This window comes from Acinonyx jubatus, chromosome B4 (genome assembly GCF_027475565.1).
Source record: "Acinonyx jubatus isolate Ajub_Pintada_27869175 chromosome B4, VMU_Ajub_asm_v1.0, whole genome shotgun sequence".
In the NCBI taxonomy this organism is placed as follows: Eukaryota; Metazoa; Chordata; class Mammalia; order Carnivora; family Felidae; genus Acinonyx; species Acinonyx jubatus.
Genome location: NC_069387.1, coordinates 81764883 through 81787878, shown reverse-complemented (window position 1 = coordinate 81787878; position 22996 = coordinate 81764883). Strand labels below are relative to the sequence as shown.

The following is a 22996-nucleotide window of genomic DNA, read 5'->3' as shown; positions in this document are numbered from 1 at the left end:
ATGTTGTTAAGGGGTGGGATCTTCCTGTCGCCATTGCTAAGGTGAGGGTCCGTTTTCTAATAGGCTGAAAGCTGCTTTTCCCGCCCTCTCGCAGCAGTTGCTAAGAGGCGGGATTATGGAGTCCGTAAAGGACTGAGTGCTCGAGGCTCCGCCCATCCTATTGGATGGTAGGGGGCAGGTCTTGAAGTGGATAGGCTGCTGGCCCTGCCTGTTCCGGCTAGTTGCTGGGGAGAGGCACGTGAAGAGGAGGCGGCGTGAGGCGACCACGGCGGGAGGAATGAAAGTGGCGGTCTCACCGGCAGTTGGTGCCGGGCCGGGGGGCTGGAAGGCTGGGGGCAATGGGGGCGGTGGGGCAGTGCGGCTGCTCCTGGTCCTCTCCGGCTGCTTGGCCTGCGGCTCAGGTACCGCCGGGGGCAGCAGCTGTCGTGGGGGCGGGTGCTGAGGGGATTATATTTAGAAAAGTGGGGAGTGTCCCCAGGGTGCGGACCGTTATTCTGCAGTGGGGCGCGGGCGTGGTGCCGGGGAAGCAGCTTCGTCTGCAGTGAGGGGTTAGGGCCCTGGGGAGGCCTGGGGGAGCTACCCAGAGTGGGGAGGAGTCTGGAGTCTTTTGGCAGAGACAGGAAGGGAGGCCTGGGCTGGGTGAGAAGCGGTCCTGGGGGCTGCGTCGCGCTGAACAGGCCTCGATTTTCCTGATGAAAAGTCAGGGGCCCCGAGTACCATTCCTGGTAGGCTGAGCTGCCACTGGAAAGGGGGCATCCCATTCATTCAGCAAATTAGCAACACCTTCTGAGCGTGTGCTCTGTCAGGGCACGGGTTGCTGAATGGATCATTTTCATTCAGTGAAATGGAGTGATTTCTGTGTAATGTCTTCTGTCCTTGTAAGATCTGGCCCCTACCGGCCTTATAGCAAGGACCTGGCGCCGTTAAACTCGCGTTTCCAAAAAGTAAAAAGATACAAATACCATTCACCATCAGATATGTTTCTTTTGGAGACTTGTTCACTTTTGAAGCAAACATTGATATCTACCTATTGCTGGATAATTGGCTTTGGACTCAAATGAAACTTTCCCTTTTCCCGCTGTAACTCATAAAACCTAGACTGTTTCTAAAAAACCTCCTTCTACCCTTATCAAATGCATAACAGAAAAATAAGTGAGGTTTCCAAGTTCCACTGGAGACCGTTGAAACTCACAGGGTTAAGGATAATCATATCTTGTAAACACATTATGCTCTCACCTCTCCCTTCCTTTGCTGCCTATCTCATGCTGTCACTTACAATTATCCTTAGCTGCAGCTTTAAGATTGTCTCAGGATCCGTTGACGTACTGCCAAATTGTAACGTCCTCCTGAAATGTTTTTTTGGGGGGAGACGGTAGGTATCCAGGAAGGTACTTTTCCAGAGCAGGGGCCCAGGGTAACATTACTACTACTCCTACTACTACTACTACTACTACTACTTATTATTATTATTATTATTATTATTATTATTAAGTTTTAAGAGTGTAGTGGGTTTTTTAAAATGTTTACTACTTGTGAGAGAGAGAGTGAGCAGGAGAGGGGGACGGAAGATTTGACAGGGCTCTGCTCTGACAGCTCATGAGCTGTGAGATCGTGACCTGAGCCCAAGTCTGACGCTCAACGGACTGAGCCACCCAGGTGCCCTGAAGCTACCTATGATCTGAATGAACTTGGGTCAGATGGTTAACCTCTAAAATGGGGTTGTGGACTGTGGCTATGAAAGAGAAAATATATGAAAAAAATGTTCCTACCTAGTCAGCACTCAAACAGCAGACACTTTTTCCTTAATGAGAGGAACAGGGGCTTCTTAGCTTCGAGAAGGATGAACTTGGGATGATATTCTGTGTGGCCTGGTAGATCATGTGTGTGGCAGCTACAAAGAGACAATCATGTTATAGAGAAGAACTTTCTAAAAGCCAGAGGCGGGGCGCCTGGGTGGCTCAGTCGGTTAAGCGGCCGACTTCGCTCAGGTCATGATCTCGCGGTCCGTGAGTTCGAGCCCCACGTCCACCTCTGTGCTGACAGCTCGGAGCCTGGAGCCTGTTTCGGATTCTGTGTCTCCCTCTCTGACCCTCCCTCGTTCATGCTCTGTCTCTCTCTGTCTCAAAAATAAATAAACGTTAAAAAAATAAGTAAATAAAAGCCAGAGGCACCTAAAGATAAAATACAGTACTTCAAAAGGTAGGAAGTTTTTTCTCATTGGAAGTGTTTGATTAAAAAAATAATGTCAGTTGATTTTAGACTATTTGGCAAGAGCAATTAAAGTATAAAGAAGTAGAAAAAAACCTTCACTGTTTATTCCATTCAGAGGCAATCCATTTTAGCAGACTTTCTCCTGGTCTTTTTCCACATTTTTTTTTTTTTAATAAAACTTTGGAGGCGCCTGGCTGGCTCAGTCCGTAGAGCATGTGACTCTTGATCTCAAGGTTGCGAGTTTGAGCCCCACGTTGGGTGTAGAGATTACTTAAAATCTTTTTAAAAGTTTTTTTGAATTGATAATATATTCATACACCTGTCAACAATCCAGTTCTTTTTCCTGGATCCAACTAGTTACTACTAGAGATAGTTTTTGGTTTTTAAAAAAATTTTTTAATGTTTATTTATTTTTGACAGAGAGAGCGAGAGAGAGAGAGAGAGAGACAGAGCATGAGTGGGGGAGGGGCAGAGAGAGAGGGAGACAGAATCCGAAGCAGGCTCCAGGCTGTGAGCTGTTGGCACAGAGACCGACGCGGGGCTCGAACTCACAGACCTCAAGATCACGACCTGAGCCAAAGTTGGATGCTCAACCGACTGAGCCATCCAGGTGCCCCTAGAGATAGTTTTCTTAATTGATTTTGTAGCATAAACATTTTTTATACCATTTAAAATTTGTCATAATTATTTTTATTTGTATTCTACTCTTTGGACAGATCATTCACTTAATGTTTTTGAACTAAACATTTGGTTGGATATTTGTGGTGTTTCTAGTTTTTCATCATTGTAGATAACACTTTGTGAACATTTTTGCATATAAATTTTTTACTGATTATATTTTTAGGATAGATTCTCAGATTTATTAGATCAAATGCTAAAACATATTTAAGGCCCTTGAAACATCTTGCTGAAATATTTTCCTGAAAAGGTATTCTGGTTTACACCACTAGCAACACTATTTGCTTATGACCCATATGCTTGCCAGCTTTGGATATTCTAGACTACAACATCTTTGTTAATTTGATAGATCAAAAGTAGTGTCGGGGCACCTGGTTGACTCAGTCGGTTGAGCATCTGATTTAGTGTCCGTCTCTTGATTTCGGCTGAAGTCTTGATCTCACGATTCCTGAGATCAAGCCCTGCATCAGGCTCTGTGCTGGGGCATGGAGCCTGCTTGAGATTCTCTTTCCCTTTCTCTCTGTCCCTCCTCCCTTCAAAATAAGTAAATAAACATTAAAATTAAAAAGTAGTCATGCCCCAGAAAAAGACAAAATATTAATAAAAGAAAGTAATGTCTTAATTTAGTTTGCATTTCTTTTTTTTTTTTTAAGTTTATTTATTTATTTTGAGAGAGAGAGGATGCATGGGAGGGGCAGGAGAGGGAGAGGGAGAGAGGGAATCCCAAGCAGGCTCTGTACCATCAGTGGGGAGCCCCACGCAGTACTTGAACCCAGGAACCCTGAGATCATGACCTGAGCTGAAATCAAGAATAAGACACTTTACCGACTGAGCCACCCAGGTGCCCCAAGAATATATATATTTTTATAATCTATTTACTTGTTGAAAATTTTTCTTTAATTTTCTTGCTTTTACTTTTTTTATTGAAGTATAGTTGTCATACAATGTTATATTAGTTTCAAGAATACAACATAGAAGGGCACCTGGGTGGCTCAGTTGGTTAAACATCTAATTCTTGATTTTGGCTTAGGTCATGATCTCAGGGTTCGTGAGTTCAAGCTGTGCATCAGGCTCTGTGCTACAGAGTGGAGTCTGTTTGGGATTTCCCTCTCCCTCTCTCTGCCCCTTCACAGCTTGCTCTCTCTCAAAAAAAATACATGAATAAACATTAGAAAAATACAACATAGTGATTTGGCAAATCTGTACATTACACAATGTTCACCACAATAAATGTAGGTACCTTTTACCTTTTTAAATAGATTTGTATTTTTATGTAGTCACTTGATTTTATTCCTCAGACTTATTTCCATTGCATTTATGCTTAAAGAGTCCTCCAAAACTGAACTTATATCATTTTTATGGTATATTTTAAATTTTTTTATTTTACTTTTTAATCTATAATTAATGTCAGCATTTGGTATAAGGTGAGGTGAGAATCTAGATAGATTTTATTTTCCAAATAACCAGTTGTCCCAACATCCCATTGAATGATTCTTTCCTAAGTGCACTGTTTAAGATGCTTGTTTTCAGTAAGGCTTTAAGTACAAACTAAGTTATCTCTTGAAAGAAATGAACAGAGGCTATTTAAGAAATTGTTTTTCATGACTTTTTCGGGTCTATTCCAGTCCTCACATATTATGAATCATTTTCACTGATTCTGCCTGTGGATGTTAAGTGATCAGTGCTGTTGATTAAAGTTTGTAATGATTGTAAGTAAGTATGAAGTTATTAACCTTTGAATACCTGCTTTATGGATAAATGCAATAAGCAACTAATGATTCACTACTTTCCATGAAGGCATTTTCCAAAATCTTTGGGCTCAAAGGCATTTTCCTGAATGTTTAGTTCATTCTACTTTTTAACATTCTGGCTAACTCACTTTAGGGGGGAGGGAGAAAGGTGGTGTATATCCTTTTGCTACAGGAAGCACAAAATTTTAAATGTGCATTCTGACAACTTACATATGTTTAAGGTCGTTTGGTTTAGTTTTGTGTTGCTAACAGTTTAAGCTACAGTTGGAGTAGTGGTTGTTCCACAAATTATCCCTTTTGGCTGAATTGGTGTAGTTCACCTCTCAATGAGTTTACAGAGATGTGGCTGGCCAAGGTGCTGATTTCCATAGGAGGTTGCTATTAAAGACATTTATTTATTTATTTATTTATTTATTTATTTATTTATTTATTTATTTATTTAAAATCCTTTCCCTTGAGTGTTATGTAACTTGGGAAAAGGAAGAACTAGATTTTAAAAGATGTTGCTTGTTATAAAACCATTTTATTTCTTTAGGAAAATGGCATCAGAGAATTTTAAAATTAGTTTCAAAACAATAATGCCTTTTCTTGGCATTAAGTTTTTCAAATGCCCTCTGCTATTGACATTATTTGTATCTTACTATCTTCTTGAAAATAATAGTGGGCTTAAAAAGGTATAGTGGTGGGGCACCTGGGTGGCTCAGTTGGTTAAGGGTCCGACTTTGGCTCAGGTCATGATCTCATGGTCCGTGGGTTCTAGCCCCTTGTCGGGCTCTGTGCTGACAGCTCAGAGCATAGAGCCTGCTTTGAATTCTGTGTCTCCCTCTGTCTCTGCCCCTCCCCCACTCACGCTCTGTCTCTCAAAAAATGAATACACATTAAAAAAAATTTTTTTGTTGTTAAAAAAATAAAAAGGTGTAGTGTTCTATTACTTGGTGCTGTGGGAGAGAAGGGGTTAACAAGTGTGACTCTTGTTTTTTTTTTTTAATTTTTTTTTAATGTTTTTATTTATTTTTGAGACAGAGAGAGACAGAGCATGAACAGGGGAGGGTCAGCGAGAGGGAGACACAGAATCTGAAACAGGCTCCAGGCTCTGAGCTGTCAGCACAGGGCCAGACGCGGGGCTTGAACTCACAGACCGCGAGATCATGACCTGAGACGAAGTCGGCCACTTAACCGACTGAGCCACCCAGGCGCCCCTTGTTTTTGTTTTTTATTGGACAGGTGCATGTTTCTACTTCAGGCTTTGTATATAGACTGGACATTCTTTTAAGGAAGTGATAGGTTCTTGTTCAACAACTTTTTTTTTAATGCTGCCCAATGTTTTTGCATACCTCAATGAATTTCTCAATACAGTAGTTTTAGCATTCACATAACCTTACTCACTTATCTCTCCAGAAGAAAGTAAACTTTTTTTTTTTAAGTTTAATGTATTTATATAATCTCTACACCCAACATGGGGCTCAAACTCACAACCCCAAGATCAGGAGTGCATGCTCTTCCGACTGAGCCAGCTAGACTCTGCAAGAAAATAAACCATATTTGTGAGTGGATATTCTTTCAGTACATTTGTGTGCTTGCTAGTGAGACAGATGTCAACAGAATTTTGAAAAGGTTTCACTTTATGAAAGATAGGCTAGGAGGAAATCCCAATTACTACTGGATTAAACCGTAGTGAGAAGCTGATAGATGGGGGTTCAGGGCATGCTACCCCAAGATGTAGCATCTTGGCATATTATATATTTTAAGCTGAGGGAGTTTAAGAAAACAACAAAAGCAGGAAGGTCTCTTTGACCTCCCCATCTTACCCTTCTCTGAAACAGACCATAAAATCTTGTGAGTATGTACATCTTGTAGTATGTATCAGTACTCCCTCCCTCCCTATACCTTGAGGAATTTAAGACAAAGGGATATTGAGAGGAATCTAAGCAAACAGGCCTTGCTTGCTCTGTTTCCCACTAGTTTACTACAATTGCCACATACTCTTTACTGTATCATATTCCTTCACAGCTGTCCACTCTTCCTCAAACATAGCATAAAAGTACGTAGCTCTGTTTCTTTGGGTCTTCATTTCCTTATGAAGGCTTTCGTGTCACGTAAAACTTTTATTAAATGTGTAGCTTTTCTGTTGTTAGTCTATCTTTGTCAGTTTAAAATTTCAGACTCAGCCAGGGACCCTAAGAGGATCAAGGAAAAATTTTTCCTCCCTTACAATATTAAGAGTGAATTTTTTAAAAAATTGAGATGTAATTCATGTATAATAACATTCACCCTTTCAGTGGTTTTTAGTATATTCACAAGGTCGTGCATCCACCATCACTGAATTCTTGAATTACCAGAATATTTTCATCACTCCAAAATGGAACCCCATACATCTTAGCAGTCACTCCCCATTCACTTTTCCCAGATCCTGGCAACCACTAACATCTACTTTCTGTCTCTGTGGATTTGCCTGTTCTGGACATTTCATACAAGTGGAATCATTCGATATATGCTCTTTTTGGTCTGGCTTCTTTCCTTCAGAATAATGTTTTCAGGGTTCATCCATCTTGTAGTATGTATCAGTACTCCCTTTTATGGTTGAATAATATTACACTTATAGGTGGATCTATCACATTTTGTTTTATCCATCAGTTCATAAGTTGATGGACATTTGTTTGTTTTCACTTTTTAGTTACTATGGATATTGCTGCTGTGAACATTCATGTATGAGTTTTTGAGTGAACATATGTTTTCAGTTTTCTTGGGTATATACATAGGAGTGGAATTGCTGGATCATAGAGTAACTCTATGTTTAACTTCTTGAGAAACTGCCAAACTTTTCCAAAGAGGATGCACCATTTTACATTCCCAGCAACAATGTTTGAGTGTTCTTGTTTCTCACATCCTGGCCATCCCTCCTTACTGTCTTCTTTTTGATTTCAGCCTTCCTAATGAGTATAAAGTGATATTTCATTGTGGTTTTGATTTGTATTTCCCTGATGGCTAATGGTGTTGAGTGTCTTTTCATATGCTTATTGGCCATTTTTATATCTTTGGAGAAATGTCTATTCAGATCCTTTGCCCATTTTTACAATTGGGTTATTTCTCTTTTTCTTGTTGAGTTGTAGTTCTTTATATATTATGGGTAGTAGACCTTTGTCAGATATGTGATTTGCAAATATTTTCTCCCATTTTGTGCGTTAATCTGTTTACTTTCTTGATAAGGTGCTTTGAAATACAAAAGTTTTAAATTTTTATGCACTCTGATTCATCTGTTTTTTCTTTGGTTGCTTATGCTTTCATGTCGTATCTAAGAAATCATTGCCTGGCATGGTCATGAAGATCCACCCCTGAGTTTTCTTCTAAGTGTTTTATAGTTTTTGTTCTTATGTTTAGGTTTAAGAAGAAATTTAACTTCAAAATTGGTCTTAGCTTCACCGTAAAACCATTTTGGACTGGCAGGCATCATTGCCTTTGTTTCTGTGTGTAACTTTGCTTTCTTAAAGTTTTGTTTTGTTTTTTAGTTTATTTAAATCTATCCATCTTTGTACCTAGACCAGAGTGATAACTGCATTTCCACTTAGAGTAGCACTTGATAAGTTGGTAAGTACAATATAGAACCCAAGGAAAAGTTATTTAACTGTTTTGTGGTAAAGAAGGTAGCTGGTACAAACTTGGGTGGGAAGATATGAGAAAGTGGTCGCTTTTAAGCCTTGAATTGGCTGAGATTGAATACAAACTTCTGAATGGAGAATCTTCTGTCTTGGCTGAATGAAAGGGACTGCGTATGTTAATTGACTGCTCTTAAAACTTGAAACAAAACAGTTGGAAAAAACGATTTTGTGATCTTTTAGTGTCTTCTTAAAGTACTATATATACAAAAACATTGTCAAGTCTGTTTATCCTATTCAGGAGAAAGATAGAGAAAATAAGTAGATGGGGTTACTTTAGCTCTGCCTTTATAAGGGAAGCAGGACCTGGGTGTGAATGTCAGTTAAGCTATTCACTGGTTGTATGACTCTGGGCAAATTACTTAATCCTTCTAAGCATCAGTTTTCTATTTGTGAAATAGCGATTATGAGAGTGCTTGACTCATAGCATCGTTGGAGAGTTAAATGATAGACAGCATACTATCTTAATAAACACTTAATAGTAGTTTCTATTACTGCTTTTTCTGGGTTAGTTGCTATTTATAACATTTAAATGATTAAATTTAATCATTTAAATAAGACTGCCTTGTTTCTCCTCTTGTTTCAGTTTTCTCTTTTTTTTATTAATTTTTTTAATGTTTATTTCTGAGAGAGAGAGAGAGAGCACGTGCACGTGCGCACAAGTGGGGGAGGGGCAGAGAGAGAGAGAAGGAGACACAATCCAAAGCAGGCTCCAGGCTTCGAGCTGTCAGCACAGAACCTGACATGGGACTCCAACCCATGAGCTTTGAGATCATGACCTGAGCCGAAGTCAGCCACCCAACCAATTGAGTCACCCAGGCACCCCTCTTTCAGTTTTTCTTGTTTCTCAGTCACTGACATTTTAACCCTAGCTTTAAAAAAGTGGTCCGTTTTGATGGTATTGTAATAGCATCATAGGGTAACAGGTGGTAGCTACACTTGTAGTGAGCATAGGTAAGGGATAGGCTCCTGGAATCACTGTATTGTACACCTGATGCTAATGTAACATTGTATGTCAACTATACTTCAATTAAAAAAAAGTGGTTGGTTTAATTCTTTTTATGTAATAGGTTGTAGTTATTAGCTTGTCCTGTTGTCTTAATCCTTATTTCCTTTCTTTGCATAAAGCTGGAATTGACATAAACGTGGTCATGCTTCAGGAATCCCGAGTTTATAATATGAGTGACAGGCAACAGTTCTGTTATAAAAATGTGCTTATCCCAAAGTGGCATGATGTGTGGACACGGATACAGGTAATAATTTGGAGGCCCCTGGCTGGGGCAGCTTCTGTGAATATCTGTCTGTGATCAGTGAATACTTTGACACATTTTCCCCCTTCACACACAATTGGAAAAAAAAAAGTATTGTCAACAACCTTGTTAGGGCTCAGATTATCCTGAATTGTGTTTTCCTCAGTACGCATTTATGCTTACTTTGCATTCTTCTCTCTGTTCCCTTAAGTAACTTATAATACTTGACCCTGAGGTAACCTTCCTTCCTCTTTTTCCCAAAGAAGCTTCCTTCTCTTCCTTCCTCTCCTTTTCGTGTACATACACATATGCACTCACACACACGCACCCCCCCCCCCCTTTCTTTTAAAGGCCTTATGCCTTCTTCAGCCAGGAAACTGTTGTGTGCCTGTCAGGATGTAAACTCTTTTGCCTTGCTGTTCCTATTCTATTTTGATTCTACACGAAATATTTCATAAGCCCCCTGCCTGAAGTTTCCCTTTGATAGGATGACTTTCATTTCATTTATTTCATAACACTATTAAGCCACCTGGCAAGCAAGAATGTCTGGCTGTAATAATGATTGAACAAAATGAGTCCTTTTGGAAAAGCTGCTCCTGCTATAAGCATAGTTACTGATAAGGGCATTGTTGTCCACATCATAAACATAAGGGTGGGCTTGTGGGGTTTTTAAATTTTCTTTTTTTTATTGTCTGATATAAAGATCATATTCCATCTGAGACACATTATAACCAACATTTACCCATAATCAGTGATTTGTGACAGAGGGTTGACCTTCTCAGCCTGACATTATGGGAAACATTTTCAGTTTTCTGGCGTGGTTTCTGCCTAACAATTCTCTCTCTCTCTCTCTCTCTCTCTCTCTCTTTCTTTCTTTCTTTCTGGCTTGGCAATTTTCTTAATATTCTGGATCCTTGTTTTGTATGCTTTCTCATAAATAGCTCTAGTGCTAACCCTTTCAGCTTGGAAGTCTTTTCCCCCCCTGTGTTGTTCTGCCTTAATAGTAGATTCAGCTCATGTTAACAAGACATTCTAACAGCTGCCTGTCTGTACCATGTGCAATATTATTTGCTCAATTATGTTTTAGCTCCTGCATCTCTATATTTCTTATAAGCCTTGTGGAAAACTGGCACTATTACTGATATCTACTCTAGAGTTATTTACTCTAAAGTTTTTTTAAGTTGTATTTATGAAAACTTAAAATTTCTACTTCTTTCTGATCCTGATTTCACTTGTGTTACAGATCCGGGTAAATAGTTCCAAGCTGGTACGTGTCACCCAGGTGGAGAATGAAGAGAAACTGAAGGAGTTAGAGCAGTTTAGTATCTGGAACTTTTTTTCCTCCTTTTTAAAAGAGAAATTGAACGATACCTATGTTAACGTGGGTCTATACAGCACAAAAACCTGCCTCAAAGTTGAGATTATAGAGGAAGACACCAAGTACAGTGTCATTGTGACCCGGAGTAAGTCTTACCTGTTTTTCTGTGGATTTTATAGTGAAACGGGACTGAGCTTTGGAGAGTGTAACTAGTGAGACAGGGAAGTCAGCCCAAGACAACTAACTCCCTTTTGGTTCTGATTATAACCTGAGTATACCACTGCTCCAGACAGTTGAGAGACCCTCTCCCACATAAAAGCCTTTAGGCCTAGGATAGAGATTTCACCTTGGGTCATTCTGAATATTTCCTTACGGACATTTGCGAAGACTTGTGTTCCTAATACTCCCAGTGGCCCTGAACTGATCCGCTTAGTGTTCTTCAGAGTAAGATAGGTTTATTCCTGCCCTCTGGGCACTTCTAGACAAAGTTAGATGTCCTGAAATGTATAAGCCTACATTTGAAGACATGAATGGTATAAACAATAAAAACTGAAGAAAGGTAGAACTGAATATTAATGCTTCAGAAGTAAAAAGATTTGTGGAATCATAAGTCACTATGAAGATCACTCAGTTTATTTAAGGCTTATTCAGTGGAACTGGAAAAGTTTTCCCTTTTCTGAATGTGTCTAAGAACGTTTCACAGAGAACTGGAACTGTCATCCTGTTTTATTTTCTTACTTTTGGTCTCTCCTTGGGTACTACCCATGATTTTTGGATGTTGTGAATAGCAGAAACATTCCTGGGTTTTGCTACAAAGCCCTAGCGTTCCATAGGTGTTTTTTTTTTTTTTTTTTTTTTTTTTTTGGTTGTATAGGATTTGCCTTTTTTGGGGGGAATGGGGGTATTCCTTTTACATGTACTGATTCCTCTTGCTCCTATTCTGTTTGTGGACCTCCCCTAGACTTAGAGCTCTTGAATGTGAATGCTGTGGGAGTATCTGGTATGCCACTGAGGGGCCTCCACTTGGGCCCCCTGGTCCTGGGTGAGATGTGTTTGAGTGTAGGCTTTTCCAACACAGTGCTTGTGTAGCAGAGGGAAGTAGGTGGTGTTGGGCAAGAAAAGCAGCCAGTTAGAGAACAACAGAGGGCCTGGACCCAAAGTTCTAGGCAAATCTGCTGAATCCGAACCCATGAGTGATTTAAGGCATGAAAACCAGAATGGTAGAGACCCCTTGTGGGCAATTACATGAAGCACTGATGGTGTTATGCCTGGCTCCCTCCAAAGCAAAGCTTAGTTTCTTTTAGCTTTAGCATAGGTAACCAAAATAAAAATAAGATCTCCAGAAAAGTACAGGTTAGAGAGACCTAATTATATTTTCTATTTGGAAGGGTTCCCAGGCTTTGTGTGGAATTTACAATGCTGTTTAGGTGGGTTGTTTGCATTTACAGGGGTTGGGGTGCTGGCTGATTTACCCCTTCCCTCCCCAGTTGAAAATCTGCATATAACTTTTGACTCCCCAAAACTTAATTTCTAATGGCCTACTGTTGACTGAAAGACTTACTGATAACTTAAACAGTTGATTAACACACATTTTGTATGTTATATGTATTATATGCTGTGTTCTCACTATACAGTAAGCTAGAGAAAAGAAAATGTTATTAAAATCATGGGAAGAGAAAATACATTTATAGTACTGTGATGTATTGTCAGAAAAAGTCTGCATATAAGTGGAACGGGGCAATTCAAACCCATGTTGTTCAAGGGTCAACTATATTTTATTAGCTGACCAATAATGCCAACATTGCCTTTTATTCTATAAAGCGTTAAACTGTTTGTTTTCCTATTAAACAGAAGTCTTTATTTATTTCAGGATTTGACCCCAAACTCTTCTTCATTTTCCTGCTTGGACTTGTGCTATTTTTTTGTGGAGATTTGTTGAGCAGGTAGGTTCCCAGGCTAGAGTGCAGAATGATGAGGCTTAGACCCACTCTGCTTGGCCTTTATCATGAAGACTTTAAGTACTGCTCTTTCCTCTTCCATGAGCTTTATGGCCAGGCCATTGCCTGCTTGGAAAATATTTTTAAATACTTTAGTAGGTGTTAGGATTTTTGCTATTTTCTTACATTGAATAAGATTGGCAAGAATGAAATTCTCCCATGAGGTTGAGCCATCATGGGATGGGATTTAGTCAATATATCACCACCCTTTCCACCATTGGAAATAACGTGTTAAGTCCTCATTTTTACAGGGCCATGAGTTTGTTGGTGAGTTTTATACCAATCAGGGGTAAAAAAAACCCCACAAATACCAACCACTTATTCATTTCCTGCCTTTAGGAACCTACTAGCTAAGCTAAGTGTAACTGACATGTACAACTATAAAGGAAACATACAGATACCTAAACAAACATTGAACAAATGTAGAATCAACATTAACTTTGCACACAAGTGAAAAGAATATTTCTGGAATAATGAATGAAAGCTTAACAATTGGAGTTTGAAGTTAGGCTGGAGTGAGATTGATAGAACTTGTTCCTAATTTGGGGGGTCCTGAGAGAAACTCACGGTGGGGGAGGAAAGTCTGGTACAAAGAGCCTAGAATAGGAGCAGGAGCTCTCTCTTTTCCAGGCCCTGTGTCTGGTTATCTTTCTGGATAATCAGTTGAGTTCCAGTTTTCTGTCTCCTCTAGGACAGTATCCTTGCACCTTCCTTTTCCCCAGTGAAGCTGTGCAGTTCTTCTGAAGAAAGACTCTCATTAAAAATTGGATTAGGGGAGATGCTGCAATGGGAGTGTGTGACTAAGCAGAGGTTTATTGTTGGGGCGTATTTGAGGGCCCTCACTGATACCAGTCCTCATAATCTGGCAGCAGTTACATTGTACCAGTCCCATCCCAGTGTTGGCAAGTTTTAAACAAATACCTGCTTTAGTCTGAGATTTTTTTTTCTGTTTTTTGGCTGGGATAGTTGTTCTAGTTCGAATGGTGGCATATAGGAAGAATACACACATAGTCATGAAATAATGTTTCTCTCTGCAGAAGCCAAATCTTCTACTATTCCACTGGGATGAGTGTGGGAATTGCGGCCTCTCTGCTAATCATCATTTTCATACTGTCCAAGTTTATGCCCAAGGTAAGTAGTGGAATCTTCAAATGCAGTCACGACAAGCTTGGATAGTTAGTTGAGGGACTATTTTGTTGAATAATACAGCACGGAAAATTTGCATTGGTGGTTGATAAGTCAATGTCCTACTTTTTCCTTGATTCAGGAGGGTACTTTCCATGATGGAACTTGGAGTCTGATTACGTACAAACTCCCCCTTTTATTTAAAATCCTGTGCACAGTGGGGAGTTAAAGTCTCCTTCCTGTTTGCTAATCACATAGCCAGGCTTTTAAGTTACTCAGCACCTCATTTTCCTAGTATTCTTTGCAGACTATACCATTTTAAATATAAAGGATGTCTTCTTAAGAGATGTGGTTTTTGTGTATTTTAGTAGGTTGAGTTTTTTTAAATCATAGTTCCATTTTGCTTCTTTTATGTATGGAAAGCCTGTTGTAACTTTGTTTTCACTTCTACTCTGTTTTAGAAAAGTCCCATTTACGTCATACTGGTGGGAGGCTGGTCCTTTTCTCTGTACCTCATTCAGCTAGTTCTAAAAAATTTACAAGAGATCTGGAGGTGTTACTGGCAGTATCTTTTAAGTAAGTGTTGTCGGTTTTGCTTTCCTTTTTATATGTTTATGGGTTGTTTTAGTTCATTTGATCATGAAAAGGTGTTGGCTGCTTACAGGAGCTAATAGTTCATGCCATTTTATTAATTTTTAAGAATTGTAGTTCTTTATTTCTAACGCTGTGCAGTTGTCACTTTAAATGAAAATGGTGCTGCCAGGGAGAAAACTTTAATTGGTTGGTGTTTATAAGTACACCTCTCTTTACACAATAGGCATTTTCCTGAAAAACTATACATTGACTATATTAATATAATTGTATTTTAAATACACTTGAAGACCTTAAGTAAAGGACTCTACATGAATCTTTCTGTAAGGTGAAGATCCTTTGGTTTTACAGATCGTAACCCTTAATCTATCTTTTGAGAGGTAATTAATCTGGATTATCATATGTTAGGCTTTTTTATTTAAAAAAATGTTTTTAATGTTTATTTTTGAGAGAGCATGAGCAAGGAAGGGCCAGTGAGAGGGGACACAGAATCTGAGGCAGGCTCCAGGCTCTGAGCTGTCCACACCAAGCCTGATGCGGGCTCAAATTCATGGATTGTGAGATCATGACCTGAACCAAAGTCGGACGCTTAACTGACTGAGCCACCAGGCGCCCCTAGGCTTTTTTAAACAGACAGTTCTAGTGTTGTTCAACATGTAGCTTTAATCTTCCATTTGAACCAAATAAACTTGGGAGCAACAGAAAGGGTAGAAACTTAAAGAGATAAATATATTTGAGTAATGAAAAAGTGTGAATAATGGAGGAAAGATCTTGTCCATTTTCCTAATTCAATAGGTGCTATATAGTGAATGTATTGCTGCTCCCTGCACAAATTATTTTTACCAGTTATAGATGAAAAAGAACGTTTTCTGATAACTCTTCTCATAGGCTATGTCCTCACAGTTGGATTCATGAGTTTTGCAGTCTGTTACAAGTATGGGCCCTTGGAGAATGAACGAAGTATCAACCTGCTGACCTGGACCTTGCAGTTGATGGGCCTATTTTTCATGTATTCCGGTATCCAGATACCACACATTGCCCTTGCCATTATCGTCATTGCACTGTGTACTAAGAACCTGGAGTACCCTATTCAGTGGCTGTACATCACCTACAGGTGACTGAAAGGCAATATAACTTTGTAATGAAACATGCAATGTGGGATGTAGTTGTGGCAAAAGGGTACAGAGGTGTTGACCTGGGAACCTCTTTGTTAATGGAGATTTATTGTATTATGCTTCTGCTTTTGTTCCTTCCAAGTCTTTCTTTTTAGACTGTCTATAGGCATTTTTTATAATTTTATTCTAGCCATTTTATATAAAAGCATCCAGTAAAGTGTCATGTGTTCCTGTGACCACTAGGTGGTGCAGAGTATATCACTTTTATACCACATGCCTCAGGTCACCAGGTTTCAGATTATTTCACGTTGGCTCTCAGATTGCTTTGGGAGTTCTAGTGTTCAGATGTATTTGAAAGCATGTTATCATCTTGCATAGTGAACATGGAATGGTCATAGGTTCTGAGGTTATCAGTGGCTGTTTTATTAGATAGTCAAGGTGATGCCTTCAGTTTGGGGAATCCAAGTTAATGGACCACAATGTTATATCATCATTTTCTTGTTGTTTTTCCACTTATTGGAAAATAAATATTTTGTCTATCATTTATTGGGAAATAAGTGAATTTATCCACATTAGTGAATAATATTGATTACTCTGACTTCTCATTCCTAGTCTAACATGTCAGGAGTATATTACAAGTCAAGGTGTCTATAGAAGAAAGGTGGGAATGATGACTCATAATGTCCAGGCTCTCTGCTGTATACTTGGCTCACTGAAGCGAGCTAGAGGGCAGGCTGGATAAAAATTACTGATTAATGATTCATGATGTTATTTTGGTGAGCACAGAAAGATGTGTAAAGCAACAGAAAAGACTGTCCCCCCTCGTCTCCTGACAGAAGAAGAATACCGGATACAAGGAGAGGTGGAGACCCGAAAGGCTTTAGAGGAGCTTCGAGAATATTGTAACAGTCCAGACTGCTCTGCTTGGAAGACTGTTTCTCGAATCCAGTCTCCAAAGAGGTAAACCCTTGGCCAGCTGTGCTAAGCAGCTATCAGGGTAATTGTGACCTTGAGTTTTAACAGAGATCATACTTCTAGATAATCATTTTGTATTGGTGGCTATGTTTTCCTGTTCACCTAGGAGTAGTTGACAGAAAGATACATGTATCATCATATGTTAAGCAGTAGCCTGTTTTCTGCTTCCTCAAGGAACTGTCTACTCTAGATTTGATTGTAGCACTGAGATGAGAAGACCATATTAAGTTTCCCCTGTGATAGTTTTGCATTGCTCTCTGAGTCTGATTATTTTTTGGGGGGGAGGGGTCCTTTTTATTTGGGAGCAATTGTACCAATAAGTATATGAAGCTTCAATTTGGAATCTTGATGGCATACAGTTCATAGAGCCATAAACATGAATAAATGTGTAATGCCCCCTTAATCTTCTCTTATCAGGATTACAGATGACTAAAAGAACCTTGGCACTTTCCTAACTAAAAAAAAAAAAAAAAAAAAAGGGATAGGCTAGTGCTTATTAAGCAGGATGCCTGGCATTTCAGGAGATGTTGGCTTATGATCCCTGCTTTCCCTTTCTCTTTATTTCTTGCTTTAGTCTACTTGCCTGCCAGAATAAGATTAGACTTATTATAATTTGAGTTGTAAGTGTATCAGATGTTTCAGTTCTTATTTTGAAAGGAAACCAGAGAGGGCAGAAGGCAGGTTCTTAAAGAGTATTATCTTCTTTTTTCCAGATTTGCTGACTTTGTGGAAGGTTCTTCTCACCTCACACCAAATGAAGTTTCTGTCCATGAGCAGGAATATGGATTAGGGAGCATTATTGCCCAGGATGAACTCTATGAAGAAACATCCACTGAGGAGGAGGAGGACTCAGATTCTCGGTACCCCACTGTCACACAGCAGATCAACTCCTGACTTAGGTGGTGGTCGGTTATTTTTATGCGGACTGGCTTGGGACCTCGATGGTCCATGTTGTATGTGTGTGCAGCTGCTTCTCAGCTCTTTGAAACGGGGTGAGATAGTACAGAAATTCTCCCACTGAAATTAGAGGCCTGAGCAGGCCTCCCTCTGGCAATGGTCCTGGTGGTCTCTGTGGGATCCCTGAGGAAGGAGAGTGGATAAAATATTGAATGCTTCCCAAAGCTTCCCATTGGTTGTGGGCCCACCTTTATGTTTCAAAAACCAAAACCAACAAAACAAAACAAAACAAAACCCCAAAAACAACCAACCAAACAAAAAAAACTGGATGGCCACAGCTAGCACAGCATTCTAGCTCTTCTTAAAAGTTCATTTGGTGGTGGCATTTCTGCCACCATAGCTGGCACTCAAAAGTGAGAACTATTATATGTGTGCAGTAATGCTTTCAGATCACAGGCTGCATCTTCCAGAGAGAACTCCACGCATCTGAGCCTCCTTCACTTCTGTTTTTATTTGTCTCATTTTTTAAATGAATATATATTTTTAAATGTAACAGATTCATGTTCCAGAACCAGCAAGTGCTCCAGATTGACAAGCCCATAGGCTCCTATGTTTATTAATATGGATTATCCGTTAAAGCCCCAGAATTGTTGTGTTGAACTTTGAATTAGTTCTCACAATACGATATTCTAAGTCATGCTTGCTCTTGGGAACATGCCTGTAAACTCTTCTGTAGGGGAGGTCTGCAGGCTTTTTATTATATCCCAACTTTTAATTGTATCTTAAAAAGACCTTTGCATTCTTTTCTTCCCATTCCTCCTTGCCCCCTTTGCCCTTTCAGGAAGTGTCTATTTCCTCAACTGTGAAGTATATACAATTTAGAGTTTGTTTCATTTCTTATATTCTCTCCCTCTTGGTTTGTAGCATTATTTCTGCTAGTTGGGAGAAGTGATCATTTTTAGAGAATTTAAATGCTTTTTACAGGTTCTTCATTTTTCCTGTCAGTGGGACACATATCTTTGAGTTGCTGTGGAACCAAGAAACTTTCCTTTTCCTTTCTCTTCCTTTGTCTGCCCATTCTGCCTATTCCTTTCAGCCTTTCCTTAGCCCCTGTACACCCCCCATCTCCCAATTTGGCTAATTTGTAAGCTCTGAAACTTGTCTGTGAAGTTTCCTTGATACAACATATAAATTGCAGCTATGTAGCTGCCACAATTTGCATTGCCAGGAAACAGACCTCCAGGTAACCTTCATGCCTCTGGATGTTCATTCACCCATCAGGATCAGACACATTTTTCCATGAACTTAGTATACTTATTTGCAGTTCCATTTATGTCTAGAGATTCATGCTGCTTTTTATTACATTGGCATTAGTTTCACATTCTTTTGCCATTGGAAAGTACCCTTATAAACCAGCAATGTCATTTATGAGGGAACAAATTCCCAAGTCTCTGTCATTTGCTTGGTTCTGTCTTTATGATCTTCACCCTCGTACCTTGTAAGAAGCTATAATTACTCTAGCCAGGAAGCTAGGCACTGAAGTCAGGAGCATAGCATCAGACTCACTGTTTACCATGATCATGGAGAAGGCAGATGAATTTTTAAAAAGCTGCAATGACTCCTTCAGACCAGCCACTCAACAGATAATCTTGAAAGACCCTGGGCTCATTACTGACTTCCAAAATGTCAGCGCTGAGACTCCCCCACCGAGGTGGCCAGTTGACTATTACCACCAGTGTTTCCCACAGCTTTACACTGTCCTAGAGTGACAACTACCTCAATTGGCAGCAAATGTACATAGAGTAGAAAGTGAAAAAGCAGTATTTGGGCAGCTGCTGTGGGTTAAAGTTGCAGGGCAAAGGAATTTTATATCAGGAAACTTTTATGCCTTTGTAAATTAAGTACATGGTAAAATTTTATTTCTGTGTGAAGAGCTGTTAAGACCTCTGGGATATATTCTTTTTTGCTCTATTTATAGAGATCAAGATCTAGCATATTTGAGCATAAGTTAATTTGAAAGAAATAGTTCATCAGTACAAGTGGTCTCAGGATTACCTGGAGACTTTGGTGCCTTCCCTCAAATAGCTCCTTAAGGAGGTGGTAGCTTGCCTCCAGGGTAACTTTTCCTGACTCTTTATTTCACTGAGAAAGCACTGTGAAGCAGGGAAAGAGTCTCCTCTTTTTCTGTTTAGTTAAACTCCTGTGAAATATAGTTTCCATCTCCAGACCAGTTTTTTCACCGTGTTTGAATTTGGGGTAAGCTCAAACTCAGTTTATTACTCCATGTCTGGTCGTCGGAGAACTGAGCTGTAGGCAGTGGAGGTGACAGCAGATCCCACAGCATGAGAGCTGCTCTCAGACAGTGAAGGACGGTGCCCGGTGCCTTTGGCGTGCTGTGTGTCCTTGCCCTGCCTGCCTATATGGCTCTGCCCCAGATGCTTCAGAGCCTCTGTGTGCCTGCAGATTGTTTGACTCCATAAACCTTCTCCAGGAACTTCTGCTGTCTCTCTCTTGGCCACTTAGTCTGCTGGCTCAGTCACTACTTGAAGCCCCCATTTAATTTTCTCTGGCAGTTACAGCTCTTGCAATTCAGCATAGTCTCATCTCTCAGACTGATCTCATCAAGAAGGATTGAAGGGATAACCATGGAGTGAGCTGGACATTGGAGCCACGTCTGCTGCCGCATCAGCGTTTTGCTTGCAAATATCAAGCTGTAAATTGGCCCTCTTTAGGGCCAGGGTCTCTTTAGCATCGGAAATCTATCGCCTCTAATTGGTCTGACCAAGTTATGTAGAGCATGACTGCCATTAATAGGAATATGAAAGCCAGCTGGCCTAAAACATTTCCCCTTCACTTTCCCTCTCAGATTGCTTTCTCAAGACCAATGGAACCAGTCACCAAAAATGAGGACAGTTTAGCAACTTGGATGTCTTCTAATAAGAAAGTCCTATCAGCCACTTCATCCCACCAAAACTAGTTTATTTCCTTTTTTTTTAATTAAAAAAAATATTTCTGTCAGCGCAGAGCCTGTTGTGGGGCTCGAACTCACGAACCACGAGATCATGACCTGAGCCAAAACCAAGAGTCAGACGCTTAACCGACTGAGCCACCCAGGTGCCCCAAAGCTAGTTTATTTCTCCCCCCATATTCATGACTTTTTGTCTGTTACAAAGGGGATTTTGCTGATCATAGTGTTCGGGCCCCAGTGTTCTATTTTGTGCTGTTACATCCCATTCAAAACCTAGCCCTCTCCTTACTGATGGTGTTCCCTTCAATCCAATTCCCACCTGGCACTTATGTTAGAGAGTTGATGAATGAAAGGGCCCAAATAGGCCAGATAGTCCTCCCTGGCTCTGACATCCATAAAAAGCTTGGGAATGGATTATGCAATTGCCCTCAATCTTTTTGTTCCAGAAAAAAAGACGGGCTCAGATGGATGCCTGCGTAAAAATGGTTCTTAGCTGTGTACTCATAACTTTTCTCTGAATTGAGTAGTGAAAGTTGAAGTAGGAGGAAAGGAAATTAAATGTCCTTCTAGTATTCCTTTGGACTCAGGTCTGACATATGAGATAATAACCTATATTGAAATGCCAAGAAGTTTATCTTAACCAAGGAGAGGGCAGTTTGACAGATTTATTATGCCTTCATGTTACATAGGCACTGAAACTAAGTAATAAACACATAAAATAGCCATTTGCACAAGACAAAGGCACCTAAAACCTTTTATGTTTTGATGTAGCAGAAATTGATTATAATTTTTAGAGAAACCTATGCAATTATGGTGATCCAGTGTTGTCTCTTGGTAACTTAGCTTATGGTTTCAGTTGCTGTGGAGTTGGATTCTAGATGGTCACTACCTTGAAAAGGGTGTTTGGTGCCTTATGTGTTGGGAGCCAGAGCCTGCCGGAAATAAAAGTAGATTCATGTCAACATCAACACACACCTTTAGTGGGGGTGGGAATGGCACACAGCCTCCCCCAAATTGGGGACTTGGGCTCCCACATCCCTGCCCATGTGTGTCATCTTCCTCTTTACACTCTTGACAGTAACTTGAAAATGGTGAAATCATCTTCTCTGAACTTTCCTATAGTATGGGTGACATTCTTATCATGTTAACATAATAGATAGCTCATAATGTGAGTGTTAGAACTGTTACAGCCTGCAGTTGCCTCAGTTTTCCATGTTTCTAGAATTGATGGTGAAATAGCAGGGGTAAGGAATTACTCGGTAAGTTTTAGCCTGTGGGTAATGCCTTAGTGTTATTTAAAAGATTTGTCATTTATATTTAAAATAAATGTTCACGAATGTTTGAAAGGAACAAAACAATCAGGGATGGCTCTTTGCCATGGTCTCATTTTCCCTCTTTTCTGTAAGAAAAAATAACAGTGTCTTATTATATATTTTTTCATTTTTATTGTACAAGTTTGTAAGTAATCCAAATTTTAATAAAGTTTTATAGACTATAGTGGTTTCTCTTAATGAACATGTACTTTTCTTATTTGGATCTTTTGAAACAATTAGCTTCTAAGTTCCATCTTTCTGATGAAGTGGTGGTGATGCCATCTCTTTCCTTTCTTTCTTCACCACCACTGCCCAACCTGGGTCTGTCTTGGTCTATTTCCATCCTGGGACTGGGTGATTTGCCAGAATGCCAGATCTCTAAGGGGTATTCTTGCAGGAGGCACAGGTTGTACTACCATGCTGTCTCACAGAAAAAAAAAAAAAAGTATAGGTTATTCCTAGTCCTTGTACTTTAGTTCTTTATTTTTAATGGCATAAAATATCTCTTGTTTCTCCACTGGGGTGAGGGGAAGACCTGTGCATCCAGCTGTGGGTATCTGCCAAGAGCTTTGTGTAGGGCGAGAGAGGGAGCAGGGCTGTAGTGCGTATCAGGGGCCATGGAATAAAAACTTCAGTTATGTCTAGGCCCAGCTTCAGTAGGAGAAGGCTGGTACCTTCCACCTTCTTTTATGTTTTAGCTACTTTCTTTGCTCTGTGGATCTGTTATAGCATTTGCATTAATTCTGTGCCTGTGTGCTCTCTTCTCAGTTATTTAGACTACATGGAAATCTATTGTCCATTTTTCAGACCAGTCATTGAGAGAGGAAGAATCGGGATGTAGACCATATGTAAATTTATGTAGATTAATGCACACTAATGGCATCTTTTCTCCTCTCCCCATCTTTTTTTAAATTTATTTATTTATTTTGAGAGAACACGCACGAGTGGGAAGCGGCAGAGAGAGAGGAAGAGAGAATCCCAAGCAGGCTCCACACTGTTAGCATAGAGCCTGACGCAAGGCTCCATCTCACGAACCATGAGATCATGACCAGAGCCAAGGTCAATAGTCGGAGGCTTAATGGACTGAACGACCCAGGTGCCCCTCTCCTGTCCCTTCTGTAACTATACTAGGTAAATAAGAGACACTGAATTAA

The 22996-nt window shown here is 39.9% G+C and overlaps 1 protein-coding gene across 1 annotated transcript; it reads left to right on the top strand.

The window, feature by feature from the left end:
• On the top strand, positions 1 to 22026 carry NEMP1 (nuclear envelope integral membrane protein 1). The gene is made up of 10 exons (XM_053199630.1): positions 1 to 13; positions 138 to 401; positions 9422 to 9546; positions 10787 to 11006; positions 12732 to 12804; positions 13896 to 13989; positions 14445 to 14559; positions 15463 to 15688; positions 16476 to 16649; positions 17378 to 22026. The coding sequence occupies exons 1-10, from the start codon at positions 1 to 3 to the stop codon at positions 17556 to 17558; spliced, it is 1485 nt and encodes a 494-aa protein (XP_053055605.1). The 3' UTR covers positions 17559 to 22026.
• Positions 22027 to 22996: the final 970 nt, after the last annotated feature.

What these genes read in the sequence shown, in the direction of transcription:
- NEMP1 (XM_053199630.1), top strand. An exon ending in TGTGGAGATTTGTTGAGCAG is followed by an intron (nt 12,805 to 13,895) that starts GTAGGTTCCCAG and finishes TTCTCTCTGCAG; the next exon opens with AAGCCAAATCTTCTACTATT. An exon ending in TTACTGGCAGTATCTTTTAA is followed by an intron (nt 14,560 to 15,462) that starts GTAAGTGTTGTC and finishes CTCTTCTCATAG; the next exon opens with GCTATGTCCTCACAGTTGGA.